This window comes from Chelonoidis abingdonii, chromosome 16 (genome assembly GCF_003597395.2).
Source record: "Chelonoidis abingdonii isolate Lonesome George chromosome 16, CheloAbing_2.0, whole genome shotgun sequence".
Lineage (NCBI taxonomy): Eukaryota > Metazoa > Chordata > Testudines > Testudinidae > Chelonoidis > Chelonoidis abingdonii.
The window spans coordinates 7,863,535-7,875,707 of record NC_133784.1 but is presented as its reverse complement, the minus strand read 5'-3'; the positions used below and the strand labels follow the sequence as shown (position 1 = coordinate 7,875,707).

At 50.6% G+C, this 12,173-nt stretch overlaps 1 protein-coding gene across 1 annotated transcript in view; it reads left to right on the top strand.

Annotated features, from left to right (window-relative positions):
• ENTPD1 (ectonucleoside triphosphate diphosphohydrolase 1) overlaps positions 1 to 10,423 on the top strand; it is an 81,179-nt gene extending 70,756 nt beyond the window's left edge. The window contains exons 4-10 of the mRNA XM_032768059.2: positions 269 to 419; positions 2,603 to 2,762; positions 3,533 to 3,769; positions 4,386 to 4,646; positions 9,094 to 9,213; positions 9,721 to 9,858; positions 10,124 to 10,423. Of these exons, the coding sequence (XP_032623950.2) occupies positions 269 to 419; positions 2,603 to 2,762; positions 3,533 to 3,769; positions 4,386 to 4,646; positions 9,094 to 9,213; positions 9,721 to 9,858; positions 10,124 to 10,330 (1,274 nt within the window). The 3' untranslated portion in view covers positions 10,331 to 10,423. The remainder of the gene's footprint in view (positions 1 to 268; positions 420 to 2,602; positions 2,763 to 3,532; positions 3,770 to 4,385; positions 4,647 to 9,093; positions 9,214 to 9,720; positions 9,859 to 10,123) is intronic.
• The last annotated feature ends 1,750 nt before the right edge of the window (positions 10,424 to 12,173 follow it).

Below are 12,173 nucleotides of genomic sequence, written 5' to 3'. Positions count from 1 at the left end.
TGAAATAAGAAGGAGTTAGGAGGAAACCTTGTTTACTCACAGCCGAGAAAACAAAAAAGACCCCGAGTATACAAATTCCCGCCCCTGACTTTAACCAATCCAGTTCTCTGATTGGTCCTCTGGTCAGGTGTTTGGTTACCCTCTCCAGGTAAAAGAAACTTAACCCTTACCTTACCTATCTACTTATGACAGCAGGGTTCACTGTGGGCTGTAGGAGTCAGTTAAGAGAGCATCAAATGGAATGTCTTATTCTTCCCCTTCTTCCCAGGTCTGGGGATCTCGGGTTACTCCCAGGACACAGAGAAAGCTGGCCTCTCCCTCCAGCGCTGCATGAAAAGAGCTCAGGAAGTGGTTCCAGAACACCAGCACAGAGAGACCCCTGTCTACCTTGGGGCTACAGCTGGAATGCGGCTGCTCAGGTACTGCAGACATATAACCTTCACCTTCTCTCAGGCCTGGTCTACACTACACAGTTAGGTGTAATGTCAATGTGTACACACTACAGCTTTGCTCCTGACAATGTAAGTGCCCTACTACACCAACGAGTCCACCTCCATGGGTACATGTGGCTTACCTCGGTGTAGTTAGGGCGACAGTGTCTGTGTAGACACTCCGACTGTTGGCTGTCTTGTCAATTTCACAGAAGGTGACTTACGTTTTTAGTAAAAGCAGCAAAGAGTCCTGTGGCACCTTATAGACTAACAGACGTATTGGAGCATGAGCTTTCGTGGGTGAATACCCACTTCGTCGGATGCATCCAATACACCTGTTTGTCTATAAGGTGCCACAGGACTCTTTGCTGCTTTTACAGATCCAGACTAACACGGCTACCCCTCTGATACGTTTTTAGTGTAGACATACCCTCAGGGACGGGAAATACCAAGGGCTGACTTCATAACTGGTGCCCCTCAATAGATTGACATGGAACTGTGCTGGCCCCACACTACACAGCTTGTGTCCTGTTCAGTCCCTCTTCTTCCCATCCATGGAATGGCTCAGCCATGTGTGAGCCCATCCTGTGTGTAGAACAGAACCTTCTGACCAGGAATCATTGGGAATGAGTGTTCCTGTGTCTGAGACACCAAGGGATATCCAGGGTTCCTCCATCAGCCTTTGCTGTCTCTGCCTCACACAATCTGCCCCTCTCTTCTCCTCACCTAAGATTCCCCCTGCTCTCCCCACCAAGTCTTCTCCCTCTCTTCCTGCTTCCTCCCTTCAGCACTCTGCTCTGACCCGTTTCCCTGCCCTGACTTCCTTTCCCCATACAGTGCCCATGCACTGTACTAGCCCCATTACAGAGACGCTCAGATAGTGGTAGCATCATCCCAAACTGGCCCATATGAGTGGATGCCTGGACAGCTCTTGTATCCTAGTGAAACAGAGGCATGTCCCCATCCCTACTCCTGGCACCTTGACTAGCCAGGTTACTCCCAGATGTGTATTGCCTACAGAGACTCCAAGAAGGTAGAGTGTGGCATGCTGTTTCTTTTGTAGCAGTGATACAATGACTTGTGAGGGGAATCCCGGGGTGTGATGTCTAAGACTGCAGTTCTTTCATGGAGGTTGCGGAAGTCACAGATTCTGTGACTTTTTCTGCAACGTCCGTGACTTCCACTGTAGCTGGTGCGGCTGACCCCAGGGCCACCTGAGCACCCCAGGGCCACTTGAGCACCCCAGAGTCAGCTGCTCAGGTGCCCCACGACCAGCCTCACCAGACGCTGCTGGAGCAACCCAAGACCAGCTGCTCCAGCAGTACCTGGGGCCAGCTGCACCAGCCACTGCTCAGGAGGTTCTGGGCAGCTGGCTCTGGGTACCACGCAAGCAGCGGTTGGCTCTGGGCACCGTGCAAGCAGTGGTCCCAGGGATTGCACCAGGGCCAGCCATACCAGCCACTGCTCTGGAGGCTCTGGGCAGCTGGCTCCAAGGACCGCTGGAACAGCGGCTGGTGTGACTGGTTCTGGGGACCTTCCAAGCAGTGGTCCTGGGGTGCCTGGGGACCGCCCGAGCAGCAGTGGTCCCGGGTCAGCTGGAGCAGTAGCTTGGGGTGCCTGGAAGTCATCCAGAGAGCAGTCCCCAGGAGCAGCGACCAGGGGACAGTCAACCCCCGGCACTGGAGCAGCCCACCCCCTTCATCAGAACCCCCCCGGAGCTAGGGGGCCCAGAAGTAGAGATTTAGTCGTGGTTATTTTTGGTAAAAGTCATGGACAGGTCACAGGCTGTGAATTTTTATTTATTGACCATGACCTATCCAGAAATACCTGTGTCTAAAATACACGTGCCTAAATGTTAGCCTAAGCAATGTCCTCTAATGGGTGTTCTCAGTGGTGTGTGCCTGTGGGGAGTCCTGCCCTGCTTCAGGAAGTGACTGCTGTTATCGGTGGCAACTGAGTGAGCATCAGAAACAGCAGCGGACAAGCTGGGATGGTGAGACAGTAAGGAATGATGTCACTGAGGACATCTCATGTGTTAGATTCAACTTGCACTTCTGTCTTACCAAAAGTATCTCAAGTGTGTCCTGGGGAGGAGGAGGGTAGAGTAAAACCAACAAGCTGCCGAGAGCTTCTAGACTGGAGTCACTCAGTCCTTTCCTCTATACATCCAGCTTGCAGAACAGAAGTATAGCTGACAGGGTCCTCTCTGCGGTGGAGAAGACGCTGCGCTCATCTCCCTTCAACTTCCAGGGTGCCAGAGTCATCAGTGGTCAGGAAGAAGGAGCCTATGGCTGGATCACCATTAATTACCTGTTGGGAAACTTCAAGCAGGTAACGTATCCAATCGCCGGGGCAGGTGTGGTATTCCTGAAATGTGGGCGGGTGGGACCTCGTAAACTGTACTTGGCAAGAGGGCACCTGCCAGCACCGGCTTCTCTTACAACTCCTTTCACCAGGGGTCAGAAAGTGACCCCACATAATTCTTCAGTAATCCAGCTTCCAAGGGCTCGTTAGGAACTAAATGCATCAGCTCTCACATGCGAGGTGGTGTGATCATGGGCTCCACACAATTGGTACAAGCACAATTTGTCAGTGCATTGTAACGGACAGCTTCTAGAATTCTTCCTGCAGTTTCAGCTAGACAAGGTATCCTCCTTCATGTCCTGTCCTAAATCATTACTGTGTTCTTTTAAACAGTTACTGTGTTCCACTCCAGAGTAGGAGCATTTCAGTGACTGGCAGAACGATTCCTCTGTATTGTTGGTAAAGTGTTGGGGGTTCTGTGGCATACACTGCACTAGTGAGAGGTGTGTCATATCTTTTTACTATCTCTCATAGGGATCGTTCAGCTGCAGACTGTGTATTCTAACCCTCCCACGGACACCTGCTGTACATAATCTCCTCTCTCTTTTGAACCCCCATTTTGCCCCTCTACCCTGTTCTCCTCACAACCTGTGCCCTGCTCCAGGTCCCCATGCCTCCCTTCTGTGCTGTGCTACCTTCTCTCTCTCTCTCTCTCTCTCCCCAAATTTTCCCCTTACTCCTGTTTCTCTCACCTCCAGGCCAGTAGCCTTGTCTCATTGTCCCTGTTTTCTTTTAAGCCTGGCTGGCTGAACTTTCTGCCTCACCTGAGATCTAGCAGGGGGACATCAGGGGCCCTGGACCTTGGCGGAGCCTCCACGCAAATCACCTTTGTACCGGACCAAGAGCCGATTGAATCTCAAGAGAACTCACTGCACTTTCGTCTCTATGGCAAGAACTACAAAGTGTATACGCACAGCTTCCTGTGCTATGGGAAGGACCAGGCTCTGCGCCTGAAGCTGGCCAGTGACCTACAGGCAAGTGTGAGAGCTCCAGAGCTGGTATCTGTGGGGCTGAGAGTTTCTGGACCCTCCTCACCTTTGGCATTTGCTTTTTACACACACCACTGTGGTGCAGCCCGGTGTGGCTGGAACCTGATCCTCACAACAGTGGATTTCAGTGGGGAAGTCTCATTATCCCTGACTTACAGCCAGGAACAAAGGCCAGAGGTTTCAAACATGGCCACCAATTTGGGGTGCCTCTGTTCTTGGGTACCCAGCTTGGAGCTATCAGGGGTCTGGTGCTGAGCACCCACAGCTCTGATTGAAGGTAGCAGGAGCTGTGGGTGCTCAGCACCTCTGGAAATCAGGCCCAAAGTATCTCAAACTCCCACTCATTTTGAGTGCCTAACTTTGGAAATGTGGCTGCAGATGACTTGCCTGCAGCCACGCAGGAAGCCTGTGGCTGAGCATGACACAGAAAGCAAGACTCTTGAGCACAGAGGATGAGTTTGTGGTTGTTATGAGAATCCTGGCATGTTATATCTGTCCCCAGTTCCAGGGCAGCTTTCTTAGGTCAGTACATCCTGTTGCTGTTTTCATGGTCCCGTTCTCTGGAACTGAGTGCCAATGGCCTGGGTTGTTTTACCTGCAGAGCACACAGAATGGCAGCCTCCTGGATCCCTGCTTTCACCCAGGATATTTGAGGATTATGAATATAAGTGACCTCTACACGAACCCCTGTATAGCTAATGGTGAGCAGCAGCTTCCATTCACACAGCTTCACCTCCAGGGGAATGGGGATTACCAAAGGTGCCGAATGACCATCCAGAAGATCTTCAACACTAGCCATTGCCCTTACTCCAGCTGCTCCTTCAATGGGATTTTCCTGCCTCCGTTACAAGGGGAGTTTGGGGTGAGTCTGGATGCCCGGTAGCATGCTCTAACCCAGAGCAGACACAAAGGGTCTGCTTAGGGTATGGTCCCAGGGGGCTGGAGGGAAGACTGAGAGGCACTTGGGGGGATGGGGGCTGTTTATAGTGTGGACTGAGCCCAGGGCCGGTGCAACCATTTAGGCCAACTAGGCGGTTGCCTAGGGCACCAAGATTTGGGGGTGCCAAAAAGTGGCGCCCCCCAAAAATTTTTTAAAAGGTTGCAGCCGCTGCTGCTGGAGGGGCTGAGTTGCCAGCAGCAGCAGCTGCCTGCCGCCGGCAGCCCAAGGTGTCCCCCGGGTCAGTGCGCCACCGGTCAGCGCGCCCCTGAGGTCAGTGTGCCACCGCCGCCGCAGCCCAGGGCGCACCCCCCCTGGGCTCAGGGAGCCACCACCGCAGCCCAGGGCGCCTCCCTCACCCCCAGCTCAGGAGCCGCGCCACAGCCGGCAGCCCAGGCGCCCCCGCCCCTGGGGTCAGGGAGCCGCCGCCGCGACCTGCAGCCCAGGGCGCCCCCCCCAGGAGTCAGGAGCCGCCGCCGCGACCCGGTCAAGCCAGGCGCCACTCGCGCAGCCCGAGCAGCACAGGGCGCCCCCCCCCCCGGGTCAGGGAGCCGCCGCCGGACCCGCAGGCAGGCGCCCCCCGCCCTCCCCGGGCGCGGTAGCCGCGGCTCGGTGACCTGCCACAGGCTGCCTGCGGCAGCTCCGCCAGAGCCGCGAGACCCGCGCACAGGGCGGTGAAATGTCCCGGTGCCTAGGGCGCCAGAAACCCTAGCGCCTGTCCTGACTGAGCCTGTAAATGCCACCAGAGAACTCATCTGACCTAGTTATAACAAATCTGGTTTGAGTTGTGTCCACACAGCCATATGCCGCACAAATTTGTGTCCCCAACCTCCCACACTGCCAGTGTTTGTGTCAGTGCATTCTGGAGAGAGAAAGTGCCTGGCAGTCAGATACCCAGAGTGGCACTGGTAGCTTGCAGGGCAGTGAACTCTGAGATGATCTAGAGAGCAAAATAATGCCACAAGACGTGGTGACAGGAGGCCAGCCTGGACCTCTGCCAGGGCCAATGCACTCTTAGCTACCATGATCACTAGCCAATCTGACCGGTGCTGTGCTTCTGCCATGTCCCTTCTAACCCCCCCTAGTTCTCTCTCTTTCCCACCCTCAGCTCTTCATCCCATTCTTAGTCTCCTTAACTCCTTAGTCCAGTTTCCGCTCCTCAGATGTCTTATCCGCATCCCACTCTTCTTGCCCTCCAGGGTCCCAGTCTCCCCCTCCACCATCACTCCCTGTCTCTTTGCCCAGCTAATCCCAGTCCTCGCGCCCCAGCTTCTTTACCACCACCCCATGCAGTCTCCCTGTCTCAGGTGTCTTGCCCAACCAGTCCCGCACAGTTCTCACTACCAGTTTCTTTGCCCAGGCAGTTGCATTGTCCACTCCACTGCTCTCTGTCCTAGTCTCCCTCCTTCCCCTGGTTCCCAGTCCCGGTCTCTCCCCAGCTCCCATTCCCAGTTTCTCTCTTTTTTCCCCTCTCCAGTCCCAGTCCCCAGGCTCCTTGTCACAATCAATGCCTTTCCCCGCCCCACAAGACTGGCTCTTGTCTTCTCTGCTTTTTGAATCATGTGGTTTCCTCCTCCATGCTGCCTGGGCACCATTAGGAGAGTAATGGAGAGCAGAGGAGAGAGAAGCTCCTTGCTCTCAGTTCCGGTGCCCACCTTGGGCTGGCCCACAGCAGCCAGGAGCTGTAATTGCTTCACTCCTGCAGCCCTGGTTTGAACATCCCCACACAGTTGTTCTGTGGGGATGATGCGTGCACAGTCGGATACGTGGAGGAACTGTGAGGGGAGGAGGCATGCTCAGTGTGCACAGAATCTTTGGAAATTTTAGCTGCTAAACTTTTTTAGGAAGTCTTTCCTGAATGTATTCAAACAGATTTTTTCAAAAGCTTATAACTTGGCAAATTTGGGCAGATTTTCATGAGAACAAAAGGCACATTCCTGACACCAAGACAACTTCCCTGACAGATTTCAAGTCCCTGCTTGAAAGCATGTAGGTGCTATTGCTTCTCAAGGAAACAGTTACCAGAATTTTTTTTTAATATCAGAAAAACACTGTATTTTTCCTGAATCTCATTCTTAGAAACAGCTGAAACATTTTGCCTGAAACGTCCAAAAAAAAAAATACCACTTTCCCCCACAACACACTAGCTTGAGATAGGCACACGGTGTGGGAACTTTCAAATTTGGCAAAGTTATAAGCAAGTGAAAAGAGGCTCTTATAATGGGAAGTGTCGTGCAAACGTAATAATAGTAACAGGAAACTTAGAAACAGTAACAGGAAACTTGGAAATGGCAGAGATGCTTAATGACTTCTTTGTTTCGGTCTTCACTGAGAAGTGTGAAGGAATGTCTAACATAGTGAATGGTCTAAGAAGTGTCTAACATAGTGAATATAGGTTTAGTGGGAAGGGAGTAGAGAGGGGCAGTTTAGAAGATAAATAAAACAAAGAGCACAGTTAAAATCCTTAGAAAAGTTTAGATGCCTGCAAGTCACCAGGGCCTGATGAATGTCATCCTAGAATACTCAAGGAGTTAATAGAGGTGGTATCTGCAGGCCTCTAGCTATTATCTTTGGAAAGTTCATGATCACGGAAAGGGAGAGGGATTCCAGAAGACTGGAAAAGGGAAAATATTAGTGCCAATCTATAAAAAGGGAAATAAAAAAACCCAGGAAACTACAGCCAGTTAGTTTAACTTCTATGCCAGGGAAGATAATGGAGCAAGTAATTAAAGAAATCATCTGCAAACACTTGGAAGGTGGTAAGGTGATAGGGAATAGCCAGCATGGATTTGTAAAGAACAAATCGTGTCAAACCAATCTGATAGCTTTCTTTGATAGGATAACGAGCCTTGTGGATAAGGGAGAAGCAGTGGATGTGTATACCTAGACTTTAGTAAGGCATTTGATACAGTCTCGCATGATATTCTTATCGATAAACTAGGCAAATACAATTTAGATGGGGCTACTATAAGGTGGGTGCATAACTGGCTGGATAACCGTACTCAGAGAGTGGTTATTAGTGGCTCCCAATCCTGCTGGAAAGGTATAACAAGTGGGGTTCCGCAGGGTCTGTTTGGGTTGGGACCGGCTCTGTTCAATATCTTCATCAACGACTTAGATGTTGGCATAGAAAGTACGCTTATTAAGTTTGCGGACGATACCAAACTGGGAGGGATTGCAACTGCTTGGAGGACAGGGTCAAAATTCAAATGATCTGGACAAATTGGAGAAATGGTCTGAGGTAAACCGGATGAAGTTCAATAAAGACAAATGCAAAGTGCTCCACTTAGGAAGGAACAATCAGTTTCACACATACAGAATGGGAAGAGACTGTCTAGGAAGGAGTATGGCAGAAAGAGATCTAGGGTCATAGTGGACCACAAGTTAAATATGAGTCAACAGTGTGATACTGTTGCAAAAAAGCAAACGTGATTCTGGGATGCATTAACAGGTGTGTTGTAAACAAGACACGAGAAGTCATTCTTCCGCTCTACTCTGCGCTGGTTAGGCCTCAACTGGAGTATTGTGTCCAGTTCTGGGCACCACATTTCAAGAAAGATGTGGAGAAATTGGAGAGGGTCCAGAGAAGAGCAACAAGAATGATTAAAGGTCTTGAGAACATGACCGATGAAGGAAGGCTGAAAGAATTGGGTTTATTTAGTTTGGAAAAGAGAAGACTGAGAGGGACATGATAGCAGTTTTCAGGTATCTAAAAGGGTGTCATCAGGAGGAGGGAGAAAACTTTCACCTTAGCCTCTAATGATAGAACAAAGAAGCAATGGGCTTAAACTGCAGCAAGGAGATTTAGGTTGGACATTAGGAAAAAAGTTCCTAACTGTCAGGGTAGTTAAACACTGGAATAAATTGTGTAGGGAGGTTGTGGAATCTCCATCTCTGGAGATATTTTTTAAGAGTAGGTTAGATAAATGTCTATCAGGGATGGTCTAGACAGTATTTGGTCCTGCCATGAGGGCAGGGGACTGGACTCGATGACCTCTCAAGGTCCCTTCCAGTCCTAGAGTCTATGAATCTATGAATTTATAATATGCAGTGCTACCAACCCCACCTATAGGAGGCGGTGCCTGTTGAGTCGCTCTCCTTTATTCCACCCCCATGAGAGTGTGAATACTTGGCGCCTATAATCCTGACCCAGCCAGCTGCAAAAACCTCTCCCCAGACACCCAGATGTGCAGACCATGGGAATGTTCATGGAGCCCTGTGCAAGCGGGAACTCACTTGCGTGCTGGGATTTCTGTTTACACAAAGACTTTGAATTCACAGCGGAAGCCCCATGCTCTGGTGTCATTGCTCGGATTTGGACTCTGCTTTCCACACTAAGGCTAAGCAGGTTTAAAATTTTCTCCCTTTCCAGGCATTTTCTGCTTTCTACTTTGTGATGAACTTTTTAAACCTGACAACAGAGAAGAGCCCAGTCCCTCTGGACAAAGTGACAAGCACTGTGGAAAGATTCTGCTCCAGACCTTGGCACAAGGTAAGAGTGTGACCGGCTGCAGCAGCATGAGGCTTTTGCTCTGCAATAGCACCAGGAGTCAGGGATCAGCCCTGGTGGTGATGGCTGTGTGTGGGAGCCAGGCAGTAGGTGTACTTCCCTCCTCACAAACCCCGTTGCTAGGGAACCTCTAGACTTGCCATTGTGCAGAATCTTCCTTATGCTGATTTACAGCACGTGTACCTTCTGCACTCTGGTGCTGCTTGCTGTGGTGTCTGTAGGAGTCCTTTCCTGCTCTGCTTTTGGCTAAGTGACATCTCTACTGGTGAGAGGCTGTTAGGAGGGGCCCACACATACATAAATACTTCCCACCATCCATTCAGTGGTAGGGGAGAACTTGTGGAGCATCTGATGCTGCTAGAATCTAGATGAATGCTAATGATGGAGTGGGTAGATGCTGCCAGCACCTGGAGAGAGGTCTCTGGTGCAAGCCAGGCCTGTGATAACCATGTGGAGCAGCAGGCAAGTAAAGTCTTTGTCCTGCTGCAGGTAAAGGCAGAATTTCCCAAGATAAAAGAGAAGTACCTGAGTGAATATTGTTTCTCCGGGACCTACATCCTCTCCCTCCTTGAGAATGGCTATGGATTCACCATGGAGAAATGGCAAAGCATCCAGTTCCTTGGAAAGGTAACTTTACATGTGCAGAGAGTTTCTAGATAAGGAGGGCTATGCCTGTGACGCCACATCCTATATACCACCCCCTCTCTGTGGGGCTATAGCACTTGTGACACCCCCTCCACCCTGCCCCCACCCACACACACACAGACACCTTGCCCCATACCACTGCCCCTAGAAGAGACCTGATCCTCTGAGTCCCTCTTGTCCATACGAGCCCACTCCCTGTACGTTCCCTAGGCTTGGTAGTTAATTCGGGTCTTGTCCTCTTTTCCAGATTGGCAGCAGTGATGCAGGCTGGACTCTGGGCTACATGCTGAACCTGACAAACATGATCCCTGCAGAGAAGCCCCCGACACGCCCTCTCTCTCATGCCAGTTATGTGGGGCTCATGGTATTCTGTTCTCTCGTGTTGGTGGCTGTGCTCCTGCTCAGCTGGCTTACCTTCCACAAACCAAAGTGCCTGCAGAAGGGACTCATTTAGGGAGTGGCAAATCTCGCAATAGAGGCTGTAATGGGCCCCTGACACACCAGCTGCCACACAGAGTTCTGAGGTCATCTGCAGAGCCAGCCTCACCCAGCAGCCACTGAAACTACTGCCTGTACAAGGGCATTCAATCTTCTCCTTTGGCTCACACCTGCACTGATGGATGCACAGGCTCCTCTTCTCTGTGGAGATGTATCTTGTTGGGTCACATAAAGCAGCAACTTTTCGGCTCCTTTTGCTGCTTGTTCTTTTTGGTCTTGTTTAGAGAGAGGCAGCAGTAATCCTTGAGAGAATTGCTGTCACTTGGAAGTGCCAAGCTGACTGTGGGGCTAATCTCAGGGTTATGCAGGAAATCATTGCACTATACAGAGATCTATTTCCTTTCCCTGGAGACGGTCCCCACAGCTGCTCAGAGCCTGTCTGAGCAGGGCATCTGCACCAACACAAACCAAGCTTGCTGCCCTTGGCCACCTTCAGCTCCTCGGGAGCATGCTGTGTCCTAGCTCTGCCTACTATGTAAAACCTTCTGGATCCCAGCTGCCCACTGCTTGGCTGGCCGCACAGCCGGACACCATATGGGACAAGCAGATGTGAGGGGGAAAGGAACAGAAGATGTTGGGTCTGGAGGAGGCCAGCAGCCTTGGCTGAGCCCTGGCAATGGACCTGAAATACTAGGTGGCAAAATGTTCCTTCCACAGAAGATTGCTGTATATATGAAAGGAAACCTCTTCTCTCACCAGAATTTATCACTGGCCCATAGCAGACCCCTGTCCAGCTTAAGTCTGATGTAAGGGACCTATCTATCTGGTCACACATATTCTTAGCCAGACACTGCTGATCTCTCCAGGAACAACTCACAGTGGGCAAGGATCATTCGCAAACAGCTTGGATTTATATTGTACCTGCAGACAGGGTTCCCTGGACACTGGACACTACAGCACACCTACAAGATTCCAGCGCTTGCAGCAGGACCATCTCTCTGGCAATTCTAATCACACAGAAACCTAGGCCCCAGAGAAGGGTGTTTAGTAGATCATGTTCGTTTAAAAGACACCTGGCACCAGTGTAAACTGAAATGTGCAAATATTGATGAATTGATTCATGCTTTGTGTTTGCGACATGCGTGAAAATTAGTCACAATCTGAAAATTCTTTCCTTTCCCCCTGCTTAGACCTAACATCTCAACCTCAAGCCACCCCTCCTGGCACCTCCCAAATGTACACACCAGCCCATTTTCTAGCCTTTAGTATGGGATAAGCAACTGGTCAGATTTCAGCCTCTTGTAATGTCACTCTTCCCACTTTTTGCTAAAGAACTGGAGTGGAAGCTGGGACTCAACTTCGATAACAAGCAGAAAACACTGTGAGGCATCTTCATACATCAAAAGGAGCCAGTTGCAAATCTCCTTCCCTGATAGCGATCCCCCTGGTTTGGAGGCAAAAAGGAAAGGAGAGTCCCCAGAGCCAGTGATGTTGGGTAAAGGGTTGGCAAATAAAGGTATCTACTTAGTCCGCAAGCAGAGGTGTAGAGGGGAATCAGATGGAGGGAGCTTTATCCTCATCGGCACAACCTGCTTTCAGCAGACAGAGATACATAGAGTTTAAAGCCAGAATGGTCCACTAAGATCATCTAGTCTGGCCTCCTGCATAACACAAGCCTGAGAACCTCGCCCAGTAATTTCAGTAACAAACCCATAACTTCTGTTTGAGCTAGAGCATATTTTTTTAGAAAGGTATCCAGTCTTGCATCACTGTTAAGTGATGGAGAACCCACCACAACCGTAGGTACATTGTACTAATGGTCAGTTGCCCTCACTGTGCAAATCTGTACCTTATTTCTA